At 42.1% G+C, this 17,611-nt stretch overlaps 1 protein-coding gene across 5 annotated transcripts in view; it reads left to right on the plus strand.

The window, feature by feature from the left end:
* HERC3 (HECT and RLD domain containing E3 ubiquitin protein ligase 3) overlaps window positions 1–17,611 on the plus strand; it is a 141,186-nt gene that overhangs the window by 39,335 nt on the left and 84,240 nt on the right. For 3 of the 5 annotated variants that reach the window (XM_082461657.1, XM_082461659.1, XM_082461658.1), the window contains exons 4-10: window positions 7,783–7,942; window positions 12,050–12,126; window positions 12,252–12,353; window positions 12,954–13,175; window positions 14,140–14,231; window positions 16,594–16,724; window positions 17,286–17,446. In XM_082461657.1, coding sequence (XP_082317783.1) covers window positions 7,783–7,942; window positions 12,050–12,126; window positions 12,252–12,353; window positions 12,954–13,175; window positions 14,140–14,231; window positions 16,594–16,724; window positions 17,286–17,446 — 945 coding nt within the window. The remainder of the gene's footprint in view (window positions 1–7,782; window positions 7,943–12,049; window positions 12,127–12,251; window positions 12,354–12,953; window positions 13,176–14,139; window positions 14,232–16,593; window positions 16,725–17,285; window positions 17,447–17,611) is intronic. The other 2 variants (XM_082461660.1, XM_082461661.1) reach the window with 1 other exon arrangement.

Consider the following 17,611-nt stretch of genomic DNA (forward strand, 5'->3'; position numbering starts at 1 on the left):
GAGAACTTACCTAATAGACCACCACTCAGGTTCCAGACTGGCCACTATGTGGCGTATGCAGGTCACAAATCCAAATAGCATTCAAAGGCTTTGAAAAATAAAACAGAAGTGTTACCATTCTCCAGAAGATTTAAATAAGACCCACAGTCTTATAATATTCAAAATGTTCATGATACAATCATACTCAGCATATGAAAACCCAGGGAAATCTCCACTAGCATGGGGGGAGACAACAGATGCTAATGCTGGAATGACATAGATGTTGGGATTATCTGATGAAGACTTTATTTAAAACAGCTATTGTACAAATGTTCCAACAAACTGGCTCTAACTGTTGTGAAACAAATGGGCAAATGAAATTCTTTGCCAAGAAATAGATGACATAAAGAACCAATACAATAATCAAAATGAAAAACTCACTGGATGGTTTCAATAGTAGAATGGAGATGACAGAGGAAAGAATCAGTGAAGTTGAAGATAAATCAATAGAAATTATGCAAACTGAGTAATAAAGGTTAAAAATATTGGGAAAAACGTTAACAGGATTTCAGGGGCTTGTGGGACGAGAACAGAAGGTCTAACATTCATGTCAGTCCTAGCAGGAGAAGAGAAAAAATGTGGTGCTGAAAATGATAATGGCTGAAAAATTTCCAGAGTTGGTGAAGGACATAAATATACAGATTCAAGAAGTCAGTAGACCAAGCAAGATACATCCAAAGAAATCCACACCAAGACAGATCATAATCAAACTTCTAAAAACTAAAGACAAAGAAAATACTTGAAAGCAGCCAAAGAGAAACAACATATTACCTATAGGGGAATGTGGATTTCACCCCAGAAACTATGGACGCCATAAGTGGCACAGTGTTTTTAAAGTGCTGAAAGAAAAGAAGTCAACCCAGAATTCTATGTTCAGCAAAAACAAACAAACAGACAAACAAAAAAAAGCCTTCATAAATGAAGGTAGAACAAAGTCATTTTCAGATGAAGGAAAAAGCAGAAAATTTACAGCCAGCAGACCTGTACTAAACAATAGTTAAAGGAAGTTCTTTGGCTAGAAGGGAAATGATACCAGAAGGAATATTGGAACATCAGTAATGAAGGAAGAGCAACAGAAATAGTGGGTAACTGGGTAAATATAATAGACTATTCTCTTCTTGAATTCTTTAAAAATATTTTGATGATTGAAATGAAAAATTATAACATTGTGATAGAGTTTTCAAGGTATGCAGATGTAATATTTAAGATTACTATAACTTAAAGGGGAGAGGGGTAAAGAGACCTATATCATGGGAGAGTTTCTAAATTCCACTTGAAATCGTAAATTATTGATTCTAACTAGAATTTGAAAAGCTAAATATTTATATTATAATCTCTAGAGCACTCAAGTAACTATACAAGGAGATATAATAAAAACCACAGTACATTAAAATGGAAAAGTAGAACATGTTTAATGCAGAAGAAGGCAGGAATGAGGAAAAAGAGTGATGAAAAACAGGGAATAAACAAAGCAAATAGTAAAAAGGTAGATCGTGAATCCAAACATATCAATAATTATATTAAATATAAATAGTCCAAACAAAACAATCAATGCAGAGATTATCATATTAGATTTTTAAAATAACCCAACTGTATATAGCAAGGTTGACTACCCAGTCCTGGGTATTTACTCCAGAGAAATGAAAACTTATTCTCACACAATAACCTGTACACGAATGTTTATTGCGTCTCTATTTATAATTGCTTAAAACTGGAAACAGTGCTTTGTGGTACATCCATAATACAATAGAACACTACTCACTAATAAAAAGGAACAAACTATTGATAATACGACAACCTGGATGAATCTCAGAGGCATTATATTGAGTGAAAGAATCCAGTTTTAAAAGGTTAGATACTATACGATTCCATTATGTGACAGTATTGAAAATATAAAACTGTAGTGATAGAAAGCGTATCAGTAGTCACCAGGAGTTAGGGATGAGGAGAGAGTGTGACTAAGGGATGACACAAGGGACTTTTTGGGTTGATGGAACTGTTCTGTATCTTGATTGTGTCACTGGTTATATGTGCTTAAATTCATAAAATTGTACACTAAAAAAGGTCAATTTTACTGTATGATAATTTAAAAAATTTTTTAAAAAGCTGACTCTGATTTGAGTGCTTTGGCTCAGGAACGAGGTAGAATTCCTTTCATGGAAGTAACTCTCTCTTTTTTTTAATTAGATTTAAAGATATATATTTATTTATTTACGTGGCTGTGCCACGTCTCAGTTGCGGCATGCAGGATCTAGTTCCCTGACCAGGGATTGAACCTGAGTCCCCTGCATTGGGAGTGCGGAGTCTTAACCACTAGACCACCAGGAAGTCCCGGAAGTAACTCTCTTATGGGGGGGGGTGGTCCCGCTAGGCATAGTCCTGATCCCCCAAAATGGTTAGATGAAAATAAGAAAGTAGTTGGAATATGGCTTGGGAATAGGACCTTTCAGACACAGAAGCAAAGAAAATGAGGGAGAGTCTTGCCAAGTAGTGGGAAGCCAGGGGCCCCAGAGGAAAGTTGGGCACTAGGAAATTCTCTTTTTGGGGATCTGCAGGGAACTTGGGTTATATTGTATCAAAGATGTTAAAGAAATGAGGGAAGCTGAGCTGGATTACCTAAGGTTTGTCCTGACTCACTTCTTTTTTTTTTTTTAAAGATAGGGAAGAGGCCTTTTTTAATTTTTTTATATTTTATTTTTTTAATTTTTAAAAATGTATTTATTTATTTATTTGGCTGCATTGGGTCTTTGTTGCTGTGCGTGGGCTTTCTCTAGTTGAGGTGAGCAGGGGCTGTTCTTCGTGGCGGTGCGCGGGCTTCTCATTGCGGTGGCTTCTCTTGTTGCGGAGCACGGGCTGTAGGCGCAAGGACTTCAGTAGTTGTGGCATGCGGGCTCAGTAGTTGTGGCTCGGGGGCTCCAGAACGCAGGCCCAGTAGTTGTGGCGCATGGGCTTAGTTGCTCCGCGGCATGTGGGATCTTCCCGGACCAGGAATCAAACCCGTGTCCCCTGCATTGGCAGGGGGATTCTCAACCACTGCACCACCAGGGAAGTCCCTGACTCACTTCTGAATTTTCATGTTTCTGTGATATTTATATGCCCTTTGACTTTTTCTTTTAAATGTGTGCACATGTATCCCTGTGTGTGTATATTTTTATAAATAATTTTAAAAATGTAGATAAGAAGTATAAGAATAAAAATGTATGTTTAGTTAAAAAAAAAGGAGACATCTAAGTGATGAAAGTCTAATCCCTTTTGTCATATTAACTGCTGACACTTAATTTGATTTTAGCTTTATGAAAAATTCAGTACCAAATATTGATCACTGATTTTGTATATACTGTGTACTTGCCACCCAACTGCTCATACTGTTAACTGCAAACTATTGGATATATTTCTCATCAGAACAGACAGTAAGAGGAAAGAGTTTATTTCCCATTATCCATAACTAGACTATTCACTTCGTAGTTACTGTTAACTGATTTAAAATCCGCCTGGTCCTTTTCCATGAGGGAAGATGATAAAGACTTGTGGGTGTAATGGGCTTGGAAGTCAGAAAGACCCGGGCTCCAGTTCCAGCTCCACCACTCATTCGTTGTGAACCTTGGCCAAGCTACACACTTTGTCTCAGCTGGGGCTTATTGGAGAGCCGTCACCTCTCAGGATCGTTGCAAGGATTAAGTTCATACCGGCAACATCCATCTACCCTCCAGGCTCATATCATCCTTCTCTATTAACACCCTGTGATGGTTTACTGCCCAACTTACTGTTAACTTGAAAATACATTAAAAAATTATCATGGGGCTCAAAAGCCAAGTAGCAGTAATCCTAATAACGTACGTGCAGTTGAACTGCTGGCTGGCTGTAAGCAGCATTCCACATTTGCTGCTATTCTGCCCTATTACCCTGGCTCGTTCAGAGTTGATAACCTTAAAGACTTCTAAAGACCTTGAAGTGTTTCTACGAGAGGATCAGAGATAAAATATACTTTTGTCGTAAAAAAGTGCCGAATATTTCCTTAGTGTGTTTAATTATTTTAATGCGTGGGTTGAGGTTCTGTCATGATCTGCAAAATATAGTGTACAGTCTTGACAGAATGAATCAGAAGAGAATACATGTGAAAGTGTGCACTGCAGCCTGAATGTTCCCAACTGGGGCAGGGGTGTATTCAGTGAGAGGTGTGAATGAAGCATTCCCAGTTGACCTAGGGAGTAGATTCTAGAAGAGGGATTAAAGTTGCACTGTAGCAGACCACTAGTATGAATCAGATGAGCTCGGTGTTCTGGCTAGGAGAAATAAAATAAATTGGACTTGATACAACTGTTGGTTTAATTCTCCACAAATCTTTGCATTACCGAACGGTACCTCTGCCTTTGGGGCTGCAAGTTGTGTTGTGATCGTAGTGGGAGTTCCATGTCTGTTTTGGGGGCCGATATGTGATGGGACAGGAATTGGTTTGCCTAGGGCTTGACCAGACTGGGAGTAAATGGTAATTGCAATCTAGACGTGGCCTTTTGACACTACTCAGCCGTGGTAAGAAAAGATCAAGAGGGATGCTATTGACAGATACCGAGGTAAGGAAATCGGTGGCAGACCAGAGAGTGTCCTGTCAGACCGGGGAGAAACTTATTAGTGTCATGTGAGGCGGTGCACTCACATCCAGGCAGGAAAGGCTCATGGTGGACCTAGGAGGTCAGGAACTGGGGGGCAGGTCTCAGTCCTAGCTGAGGTATCAGGCCAGGCGCTCAGGCCCAGGAGAACATAAAAGCTGCCCAAGTCCTAGAACTATGGTACACTTGGAAATTTGGTCAGAGGAGTAAGAATCTGATTCACCTGAGCTATTTGGGTAAGAGTTTCTCAGTTTTTCCAAAGTAAAGACGGGACTGTTCTTAGTGTGTGGGGCAAGGCTAAGCTGGGAGTTAGCGCCTAATGGTGAGTAGAGGGTAAAGGAGACTTCTCTGACGTGAACATGTTTTCAGCTGCTTAAAATAATTTTTTTTTTAAAGTAACGTTTATACCAACTCTGTTCAGGTCCAATAGCAACTCCCTACCTCTCCGGTCCCCACCCTTGAGTCTCACTTGCAGAGGCCATCACTTTCAATTCTTGAAGCTCTTTTTTTTTTTTTTTGTACTTACCTTTATATTTCTAAATGACATGCTTATAATGCTATTTCTTGATTTTTTTTCAATATTGGACATAATCTAGAGGCTTCACACTGGGGAAGGTTAGCATGCTTTTATATTCTCCAACCACCCTTTCCTCTTTCTCACCCCTAGACGCTTTTCACCCCTAGCTATCTCACCCCTAGCCATCTTTTCCTAAATAGTTGATTTTTTAAGTCAATTAAATTTTTAACTATGTAAATTATATTTATTTGGTTATTATGACTTTATGTACCTTGATTGCTCTTATTTCCTGTAAAACATTGTGTTTCCTGGAGTTATTTCATTTTTTTTCATTTGTGTGGTAATCTCTATTCTCTGACAGAAGTGTAAAACTCATAATAATATAAACTCATCAGATTGTATGCCATTTTTCACTTTGGAGACATCCCTCCAACTCTGCTTCATAGGCTGCTACATAGCTGTCTTGGGAATATTCTTCACCTTTTCCTAGGTAAGATTCCTATTTCCTGGAACCTGAATCTCCCTTTGTTTTGGAGGCATGATGTTAGGTAACTAACTGAGAAAGGCAGCATGGGAGATAAAATATTTTGAGAGCCTTACATCCCTGAAAATTGTTCTTTTCCCCTTTCCTCTCATTTGATTCATGGTTGGCTAGATATGGAATTCTCGGTTGGAAGTCATTTTCCTTCAGAATTGAAGGCATTGCTTTATTGTCTTTTCTAGTTTTCAGTATTGCTTCTGAGAACTATGATGCCATTCTGATCCCTGTTCTGTTGTATATAAACTGTTTTCCTTTCTAGAAACTTTTAGAATCTTTTTTTGGTGTTCTGAAATTTCAAGCTGAAGTGCTCTAAAGTAGGTTTTTATCAGTCTTTATTCTGAAGTTTTAATAGGTCCTTTCAATGTGACACTCATGTCCTTCAGTTATGAGCAATCTTCATGTCTTTCTTCTTTGAAATTTTCTACTTTGTGTTTTATCCATTCTCTCTTTTTAAAATTTATTTATTTAATTTATTTATTTTTGGCTGTGTTGGGTCTTTGTTGCTGCGCACAGGCTTTCTCTAGTTGCGGCGAGCGGGGGCTACTCTTGCGGTGTGCGGGCTTCTCATTGCGGTGGCTTCTCTTGTTGCGGAGCATGGGCTCTAGGCATGCGGGCTTCAGTAGTTGTGGCACACGAGCTCAGTAGTTGTGGCTCGCAGGCTCTACAGCGCAGGTTCAGTCGTTGTGGCGCACGGGCTTAGTTGCTCCGCGGCATGTGGGATCTTCCCGGACCAGCACTCGAACCCATGTCCCCTGCCTTGGCAGGTGGATTCTTAACCACTGCACCACCAGGGAAGCCCTCCATTCTCTTTTTAAAGTTCTTATTTTTCCGTTGTTGGACCTCTTGGAATAATCCCCTCATTTCTTTCTTTTTTTTCCTCCTCTGTTGTGTTCTTTGCCTTTTTGTTCTGTTTCTTAGAAAATTTCAGTTCTTACTTCCCATCCTGCTTTTGAAGGTTTTTCCTTTAAATTTATGCTGCCATGTTTCCATTTTCCAAGATAACTTTATTTTTTGAATGTTGGAATGTTTGTCTTCTTTTACTTTTCTAATGACTTATTTTTTTTTCTGTTCTCTGCATGATCTTTTTTTCTTCAGAGTTCATTTTCTTCTGTTTCCTTTGCTCTTTAACTTTTATGTAAAAATTTCCTCATGTATATGTTGATCCTTGGCCAGTCTTTTATATGTAAGTGAGGTACTGAAACGTGAGTGGAGCTGTGTGTGGGCAAGTCCTGTTAACTAGCGGGAAGCTGGACATTTCATTAGGGGACCCACAAATGTCAGTAGCTATGGGTCTTTTGGGCCAATTTTCTCAGAGAAATCCTTCTATCTTCTGGCTGGATAGGTATATAGAGAGAGATTGTGTTCTGGAACTAAGGGGAGAAAGGTGTTTTTCCGGATGGGGGAGGTCTCATTGTTCCCAGGCAAAATTTCACTCAGTCCCACTGCGTTTTTTTTTTTTAATTTATTTTATTTATGGCTGTGTTGGGTCTTCGTTTCTGTGCGAGGGCTTTCTCTAGTTGCGGCAAGCGGGGGCCACTCTTCATCGCGGTGCGCGGGCCTCTCACTATCGCGGCCTCTCTTGTTGCGGAGCACAGGCTCCAGACGCGCAGGCTCAGTAATTGTGGCTCACGGGCCTAGTTGCTCCGTGGCATGTGGGATCTTCCCAGACCAGGGCTCGAACCCGCGTCCCCTGCATTGGCAGGCAGATTCTCAACCACTGCGCCACCAGGGAAGCCCCAATCCCACTGCTTTTAGTAACATGCCTCACTCCCACTCACGCTGGGGCCTCTCTGGTTCCACATCTCCGAATAGTAAGCCTTCAGGCCTCTTTCTGGGGAGAAGCACCAGGCACGGGAGGGAACATCTGGCGTGTGTGTTGCTCTAGGCATGTGTGCTACCCAGTATAGCTGGGGTTTCAATGGATACCTTTTAGAAACATATAACATCTTTATACATTTACAGATGTAGTGGTTCTCTTTGAAAAACACAACTGCCTAGGAAGCTAATTCTGTGTAATTCCTGTTTCTGGGCTTTACATTTTCCCTCCTTTGGTTTTTCTTTTTTTTTTCTTTCTTCAGAGCAAATTGGAGCTTTGGCAGATCAGCATATTGTCCACGTGGCGTGTGGCGAGTCCCACAGTCTGGCCCTCAGTGACCGGGGCCAGCTGTTTTCTTGGGGTGCAGGGAGCGATGGTCAACTAGGACTCGTGACTACCGAGGACTCTGTGGCAGTACCCAGGTAAGAATGTCAGTTGCTGTAAATATCATTTCCTGCTAGTTTCTTTGTTACATTCCTTGGTTTGGGTTCTGCTTTCTTCTTTTGATTGCTGTTTCCTTTGTGTCACTGTCATGCCTCATACTGTTATAACGCTTGTCACAAAAATTGTAATTATTTATAGAAGTGTCTGTCTCCAGTTAAAAAATGTGAGTTGTTCAGGAACTGTACTTTATTTATTCCAGTAGCCTAGTTGCTGGCAGAGTGTTTGGAACTCAGTAATGTTTGAATAAAAAAACACCTTTTCACATTGCTGGACTTTCTAACTTTTAACTTAAAATCGCACACCTAAAACAATTATTCAATGAGTCACTTTAAAATAGAATCACAAGGCTGACCTGATACTCTAATAACAGGCCGAATTACCTTAAGCATTACCAACAGCTAAAATACCAAATATACATAAGTTGTTTAACACAAAAGTACTAATACGATGGTTTTTAGTCCCTTAAGTATTTACTTAATTCTGAATCTTAGATGATTTGGCTAAATATGTAACCGATGCTTCACCACTAAGTAAATGTCTAAAATATTGAAGTTACTTTCAGGTGGATGTTTTGGAGGGGGGGCATCTCTGTTTGTTGAGGGTTCTTAATGATCAAAGAGGCCACTGGTTTATTTCCTTCATTTAATTCCTGCTCCTTCATGCTGCAGATGTACAACATTCCTTGTGTTGCAGTACTTGTCACATTCTTTGCAATTTTTAATTTAATAACTATGTTTAGTACAGAGCTGGGAGCGCTTGATGCCAGGAGACCTGGGTCATTCATTTTAAAATTATTTATTTTTATTTATTTATTTATGGCTGTGCTGGGTCTTCGTTTCTGCGCGAGGGCTTTCTCCAGTTGCGGCGAGCGGGGACCACTCTTCATCACGGTGCGCGGGCCTCTCACTATCGCGGCCTCTCTTGTTGCGGAGCACAGGCTCCAGACGCGCAGGCTCAGTAGTTGTGGCTCACGGGCCCAGTTGCTCCGCAGCATGTGGGATCTTCCCAGACCAGGGCTCGAACCCGTGTCCCCTGCACTGGCAGGCAGACTCTCAACCGCTGCGCCACCAGGGAAGCCCAAGGGTCATTCATTTCAGCATTGCCATTGCTAAGGGAGCTCCAGCACATGCATGGCTCAGTACAGGTGTGTTTATTAAATGGCCTCTCCCCCCCCCCCCCGCCCAATTACTGTCCCTTTTAAAGGACAGTACATTCTTCTTCCTCTTCCTTTTTTGCCCTTCTTAGATTTTTGTCTCTTTGATCACAAGCTGTCTTAGGGAAAAGAGGAACAGGGAGGTAAGAATGACTTGATTCCATTTCCTGATTTAGAACAGGTAATGTCCTGGATTCATTACTTCCAAAAATTAATTTAATTTGGGGGGCAGAGGGAGAGTAGAAATTTTAAAAAGGGGGATGCTATATTTTAACGAAATTGTAATATTAAGGAAAAGATTTATAACATTAATGGCAAAAGTATTTCATTCGTTGATGACCAAAGACTCAAGAAAATCTGTTTAATGGCATTTCATTTCTAAAAATGGAGTGATCTGTGTTAGAGTAGCAGTTTGTTATTATTTTTATTAGTCATGTCTAAATTATGGATGACTTCTGAGGCTTTAGTTTGTATATAATTTCATATTATAACTTTTAAAGTAGATTCATTAATTCATACCTTAGTATTGTGGAAAGTAACATAGTTTTGAGGTCATACGGACTCAGATTCCAGTACTGGCTCTATTACTTATTAGGTGAGTGACCTTGGGCAAATTGTTGAACTTATCTAGGCCTCGATTTCCTAACTTCAGGATGGAGTTACATAGTATTGTGTACCTTTACAAAGTGACTGGGAGGATGGAGTAAGAAGAGTAGGTAAAGCACAGTATATGCTTGTGCATGTGTGTCCCGTTTTCTCCACCTCAAGGGTATAGTTTCTTATTGTTTGTCTTGTCCTATTGACCTGCTTCCTCTCTGTAACTGTGATTGTGGAGGTTGTATTGAGGGTAATGGTGACCCATAAAGGGAGGAGTGTGGGGAATTTGAGTGGAAGCTGGCCAGGAAAAAGGGCTGTTGCTACATAAGGTTCTGAAACACTGGGCCCCAAGGCAGTATTACGTTCTCCAATTTTAAAAAATAGTGGGGTTCTACAAGCTATTGATATGTGCAGCAATTTAGACAAATGTCCAGGGAATTATTCTGAGTGAAAAAGAAGCCAATCCCAAAAGGCTACCTACTGTATGGTTCCATTTATATAACATTCTCAAAATGACAAAATCGTGGAAATGGAGGGTAGATTAGTGGTTGCCAGGGGTTACGAATGGGGGAGGGGAGGAGTGGTTATAAAAGTACAACAAAAGGAATCCTTGTGGCGTTGGAACCATTGAGTATGGTGCTGGATGCATGAGCCTGCACAGGTGACAAAACTACTGCAAACTCAGAAATGAGCACAGATAAATCTGGGGAAATACTGGCCTGGCCAGAAAGTTCCTTTGGGTTTTCCTGTAACATCCTATGGGAAACCCTGAATGAACTTTTTGGCCAGCCCAAACATAAATGAGATTGGTAGGTTATATTAATGTCAGTATCTTTGTTATGATACTCTACTGTAGTTTTGCAAAATGTCATCACTGGGGGAAACTGGACAAAGTGTACAAGGGATCTCTGTATTATTTCTTCCAAGTGCATGTGAATCTACAATAAAAAATAGTTGGCTTCTATTTGGTACTAAATGCATATGTGAACTCTATTTTATACATTTTTTTAGATCCGAGAAAATAAACCATTAACAAAAGCAACATCTACCTCTCACTCTAAATAACCCCCTCCTCGCCTATTGGATGTCTGTCTTCTAAAATGCCCTTTCCCGAGAGTGTGCCCGTCTGACTCCTTTGTTCCCATGGCATACACTTAATGAAGAGGAAAACGGCAACTTGTGAATTACTAAAATACGAAGCAGCAGATATTCTCAGGCTGTCCACCTCTGTTGGGCAATGCCAAGCATGAATTTTTTCTTTTAATTCTCACAACCCTGTGAATGGGTACCGTTCTTATCTCTGTCTTTGACACGAGCAAGCAGAGGAGCGGGATTTAAAAAGTTATCATATGATCTTCCTCTTTATCATCCTAGGGAATCAGAGTTTTGGAGGCATTGCCCTTCTTAATTTTTTAAAATTATGGTAAAATACACATAACATAAAATGTACCATCGTTACCATTTTAGAGTGTGCAGTTCAGTAGTGTTAAGTATATTCACGTTGCTGTGTGACCAATCTCCAGAACTTTTTTTATCTGGCAGAAATTTAACTCTGTACTCATTAAATGACCACTCCCCATTTCTCCTCTCCCAGCCACTGGCAGGCACCGTTAGACTTTGATTTGTATGAATTTGACTAGTCTAGATATCTCACGTAAGTGGAATTATGGAGTATTTGTCTTTTTGTTACTGGCTTATTTCACTTAGCATAATGTCCAGGTTTCATCCATGTTGTAGTAACATGTCAGAGTTTTTGTTCTTAAAGGCTGGTGAATATTCTGTTGTATACATATTCCAGATGTGTATACCACATTTGTTTTTCTAGTCATCTGTTGATGGATACTTGGGTTGCTGCCACCTTTTGGCCATTTTGAATAATGCTGCTATCAATGTGGGTGTACACATATCTCTTTGGTACCCAGCTTTCAGTTCTTTTGGTCATATACCCAGAAGTGGGATTGCTGGATCATGGCATTGCCCTCATTTGAAAGCCATTTAGATACTAGCCATGTCCTTAGGGATCTTTCTTCTGTAGTTTACTCCTTTTGTCCCTGAATTGGAGATGACAAGGTGGGAATTAACAGAGGGCTATGGTAATGGGTTTAGGTGCAGAATGGGTGTTTTGTTTTGTTTTGTTTTTTTAAGCAGTAGCTGCCTAAGAGGCAGGAGGTTAGTGAAAGACTTAGTAGAATTATATCATGTAAGATGATATGTTTGATTTTAAAAAGTCTTTTGTGAAAGATGTTACTTATTACAACTGTTTTATTTAGTTGGGAATATTTCCAATCATTGTTTGTGAATGCCCTTCTTAAGAGGAAAGTCTTTTCTGTTTTAGGTTAATCCAAAAGCTGAACCAACAGACAATATTACAAGTTTCCTGCGGCAACTGGCATTGCTTGGCTCTTGCAGCTGGTAAAGTACATCTATGCTAATGTTACGCTAATTTGAGAACCATTTCCCTTTGCATTTTTGTGTGATGTTATCTAACTGGATACGTTTAACTAACTGGTTAGGGTCTGTGCATTCCTGTTGGACAGCAGCGGTTCTCAGACAGCCTCTGTGTAGCTCATGCTTTTCTCAGGGTTTGGATGATGAAGGAGCTGGTCATCATTGCCGCTCCCACTGTCTCTCGGGGGAAGGTGAGGAGGAGACAGTACGTCAGTCGTGTGCTTGAGCAGGAGATTGGTTTTTCTGAGCTACAGCTCACTATGGCGTTATATTCCACCGTGAAGCTCCCAAATAAATGAAGAAGACGGAGTTAGAAAAACCTAAGCCAGCAGATAACGCTGTATTTTGTTAGGATAAATGTGAGGGGGAGTCAGCACCAACACGTCCTGCTTGATTCTCTGTGCTGCCGTCCGGGTCATAGCTGGACCCCGTGAAGTCCTGGGTCTCTCACGGCCCTGGTGTGGTCAGAACTCGTTCACCTTGCTTAGTGGATCTAAGCCTGGTAATTGCCTATTCAAAACTGACTTAAACATTTACTTTTTTCTTTGCGTAAATGTTAATAGCCTTGGAAGGGTGATAAGGCTCAGCTCATCTCTGTTGTCACGACACGTGGGAGTCTCGGTTGCAGCGTGAAGTGTGTCTGCTCCCTTGCTCTTGGGGGGGTGTGTGTTGCGGCCGGAGGGCACTAACGAATGAGGCTCCCCGGCGACCCTGTTGTTCTAACAAGGTTATTTTTGTGGACGGCACTTGTATCATTTCTGGTAATACCAGTTACCCTCTTCTTATTTCAGATGGCCAGTTCTTCACGTGGGGAAAGAACAGCCATGGGCAGCTGGGCCTGGGGAAGGAGTTCCCCTCCCAAGCCAGCCCGCAGAGGGTGAGGTCCCTGGAGGGGATCCCGCTGGCACAGGTGACTGCAGGAGGGGCCCACAGCTTTGCCCTGTCTCTCTCGGGAGCCGTGTTTGGCTGGGGGATGAATAACGCGGGGCAGCTCGGGCTCAGTGATGAGAAAGGTAGGTGAAGTCTTCACGTGGACCTCTTAACCTCATTTGTTTAGTGTGTGCTTCCTGAGGCGCTTGTGTGTGCTGGCCCCGTGTCGGGCCCTAAGGGTGCGGCGGGGACCAAAACAGATAATACCGTTGGCTTAGCGGAGATCGCCTGCTCGTGGGCAGACGCAGACCACAAACCCGTAAGTATACAGGATGCCACAGGGTCTGAGAGGAGAGGTTCCTATTCCGTATAAGGTGGCCAGGGAGGGCCTCTCGGAGAGGACGTTTGAGCAGAGCCCCGCAGGGAGTCAGGTCGGAGAGGACGTTTGAGCAGAGCCCCGCAGGGAGTCAGGTCGGAGAGGAGGCGTGTAGATAAGCTGGGCGGAGCCTGCTGCAGTCAGAGGGAGCAGGGCGTGCAGAAGCGCCGATGCCGGGGATCCGTGGTGTGCTCAGGGCTGGGGTGGGCGGGAGGCGGGGAGAGCAGCAGCTCAGAGAGCTAGGGAGGCCCCGTCCCGCGTGGCCTGGAGGGCAGGGTAGGGATTTGGGCTTCCCTCCGTGAAATCCGGGAAGACACTGAGCCGTAGGTCCTGAGGAGAAGAGCAGTCCAATCTAGAGCGGGTCCACGGGGAGGCTGGAAGGCCAGTTTGGAAGTGGTGGGAGTAGAGATGGGTCTGAATGTATTTTGAAGGCGGGGCCAGTTGACTTTGCTCATTGTTGGATGTGTAGTTTGAAATAAAGAGGAAGAGCTGCAAGGGTGAAGTCGCATTTATGAAATGAGGAACGCTATGTATGGGGAGTGTAGGGAACCCAAGAGTTAAGTTTTAAATACATTAAAAATGAGGCGTCTGTCAGACATCCAAGGGAAGGTTCAGGCAGGAAGCGGAAGGTGAGAGTCAGGCGTCCAGGGGGACCCAAAATTCAGGCTAAGAGAGCTGTGTACATCTCAAAGGCAAATGGTAGTGACACTGTGGTATTTCTCTTATTCTAGATCGAGAGTCTCCTTGCCATGTGAAGCTGCTACGAACCCAGAAGGTCGTCTATATCAGTTGCGGAGAAGAGCATACAGCAGTTCTCACAAAAGTAAGGGACTTGAAAAGAAAAAAAAAAAAAAAAAGTAAGGGACTTGGAGTATTCCAGTTTGTTCCGCGGCGCTTCGGTGCTGGGTATGACGCGAGTGCTCATTGATCATGGTTTGGTTGGTCGGATAGGGCCTTTTAGAGAGAGCAGTTGACAGTGTCTAAAAGTAGTCCAGTGTTGTCTCCCTTCTCAGCAGCCGTCTGCATTCTCCCTCTTCCCTCGCTCCACTGGCGGTCAGCCTCCAGGCGCTCAAGAAGACGGACCCACGCCCCGTTCCAGTTGACACTAGCTTCCAGGCTAAATGTGTATGACCAGTATCCCTACGAAAGCTCCCCAGTAACACGGAGTTAGACGTTAATTCAGCCATACTTCCCTGAAGACCTTTATTAAAAGTAGCACAAAAGTATTTTTTTTTTAATAAATTTATTTATTTATTTTATTTTTGGCTGTGTTGGGTCTTTGTTGCTACGCGCAGGCTTTCTTTTAGTTGCAGTGAGCGGGGGCTACTCTTCGTTGTGGTGCACGGGCTTCTCATTGCAGTGGCTTCTCTTGTTGCGGAGCACGGGCTCTAGAGCGCAGGCTCAGTAGTTGTGGCTCGTGGGCTCTAGAGTGCAGGCTCAGTAGCTGTGGCTCGCGGGCTTAGTTGCTCTGCGGCATGTGGGCTCTTCCTGGACCAGGGCTTGAACCCGTGTCCCCTGCCCTGGCAGGCGGATTCTTAACCACTGCACCACCAGGGAAGTCCAACACAAAAGTATTTTTTTCTTCAAGTTGAGCCACAGTGAGATTTAAGAATTTCTAAAAATATGAGGGACTTCCCTGGTGGCTCAGTGGTTAAGAATCTGCCAGCCAATGCAGGGGACACGGGTTCGAGCCCCGGTCCGGGAAGATCCCACGTGCCGCGGAGCAACTAAGCCCGTGCGCCACAACTACTGAAGCCCTGTGCGCCTAGAGCCCGTGCTCTGCAACAAGAGAAGCCACTGTGATGAGAAGCCTGTGCACCGCAACGAAGATTCAACACAGCCAAAAATAAATAATAATAAATAATAAATAATAAATAAATAAATAAAACTTAAAAATAAAAATATGAGGATAAAAATACATTCAAATCAGTTATTATTAAGGGAAGCTAGTGGTGTTTACGGTGTGTCCTTCAACCTCCTGAGATTGATATCAGGGAAAAATACGCCCTTTCAGAAAAGATTCTAGAATGCCACTGTGAGAGAGAAAATGCTAAGCTGGCCTGACCCTTTTGGCATTTCTTTGGCATAAATTTGTTCTTAAAGTGATTTTTTTCTATTATGGAAGTAGTTCCTGTTCATTATGGACTAACTGTAAAATAAAGAAGGATTCTAACTCAAAAAGAATCACTGTTAATATTTTGGTGTTTTCAAAGCAGAAATAGAGACACAGACGTAGAGAACAAACGCATGGATACCAAGGGGGAAGAGGGGGGTGGGATGAATTGGGAGATTGGGATTTACAAATACACCCTATTGATACTATGTATAAAATAGATACCTAATGAGACCCTACTGTGCAGCACAGGGAACTCTACTGAATGCTCTGTGGTGACCTAAATGAGAAGGAAATCCAAAAAAGAGGGGATATATGTATACGTATAGCTGATTGACTTTGCTGTATAGTATAAACTAACACAATATTGTAAAGCAACTATACTCCAATAAAAAAAAAAATATATATATATATATTTTGGTGTTAAAAAGATAGTTCAATGTATATATAACTTTCAAATATATATAGCAATATTCTGTGTTCCTTTAAAACAAGCCATTTAAATATTTGTAAAAAACAAAGAACAATGTAATTAATGTCTTAAAATTATCTACCTATTTCTTTTGCTTCTAAAAGTTACATCTAGAGAGACTGAGAAGGTATTTTCATGTCGAACAAATACTATTATAGATTCACTTTGATAAAATGCCTTAGCGTTTGTTCAAGTACAGCTGCTAAAAAGATCTTACTTTCCAAGGAATCTGTGGAACATTTAATTTCTTACATACAAATGATCATGCAAAATCATCTCATTTCACCTATCTTTTTCTTCTTCTTTTGTTTTCCTTCTTATTAACACATCGTTGTACTTTTAAACAACTTTCAGAATTTATAGATGGCACACATTCCCTTGAGCAGTACTGTCTTTATTCCATAAAGGTGTAGCCTTAAGTTCTTTTTAAATTACTTTTCCATTTAATCAACGTTCCAAAGAAGTGATTTGGCTAAGTACCAAGCGAGTGTAGCGTTCTTATACAGACGGTTGTGATAATGAATTTTGTATACAGAGGCTAAAGGCGTGTACGCAAACTCAGAGACACAGTGCAGTCATGTGGTGTTTGCTCCTTGTTAGAGTGGAGGTGTGTTTACCTTTGGTGCTGGTTCCTGTGGGCAACTTGGACATGATTCCATGAATGGTGAGGTTAATCCCAGAAGAGTCCTGGAGCTGATGGGCAGTGAAGTCACTCAGATTGCCTGTGGCAGGTGAGTGCTTCTAAGAGCGTCCCCGTAACTGTTAAGACCCAGAAATGGATCTTGTCTTTGTAGTGATGGAGAATGTGGTTAGACCCAGCCACCATCGTTTTAAGAAATCTTAACTGCATGCACACCTATGGTGAAAGCTTGGAGAGAGTCCGATCTGAGCAGGGTGTGGCGAGGAAGGGTTTTAGAGAAGCAGAGCCGCCTGGGGCCAGGATGCTTCTTTGGGATAAAGAATAGCGCGATGTGTGGGAGACATGAAGAAAGGAAAGTGAGAGAGCCTCAAAGAATGTCTTGGAAATTTTGCTGGTCCACCCCGCCTCTTCCCACTCATCCCGGAGGCAGCAGGCCTTCAGCTCTTTCCGAGTCTTGCCATCGTCCCGATGACCTAGATTATCAGAGAAGGATGGTGTTACGAAGAACCAGCACTGCAGAAACAGGCACCTGTGAGCACAAGGGGCACCCCTGGGAATTGCAGTGCTCCCATGTGGAAGTGAAAAGTCAGAGTGTGTATTCATCCGTATCAGAAGGGATGCTGATGGGTTAATTTACATTATTTTCCCCCAGACAACACACCCTAGCCTTTGTGCCTTCTTCTGGACTCATCTATGCATTTGGTTGTGGAGCAAGAGGTCAATTAGGAACCGGACACACTTGTAATGTCAAGTGCCCATCTCCTGTGAAAGGTTACTGGGCCGCCCATAGTGGCCAGCTTTCAGCCAGAGCTGGTAAGAGTGATTTTTATTAGAATTTAATGGTATTTTAAATGCTCAAAACAATTGTTTATAGAACACGTATTTATTTTTTACCTTGAGGTCTTTTGGAAGGAATGAATGTGAGATATTTTAACGTCAATCAACAAGTATTTGAGTACTCACTATGCATGAGGCTCT

The sequence above is a fragment of the Balaenoptera physalus genome (genome assembly GCF_965194825.1).
Source record: "Balaenoptera physalus genome assembly, chromosome: 5".
Lineage (NCBI taxonomy): Eukaryota > Metazoa > Chordata > Mammalia > Artiodactyla > Balaenopteridae > Balaenoptera > Balaenoptera physalus.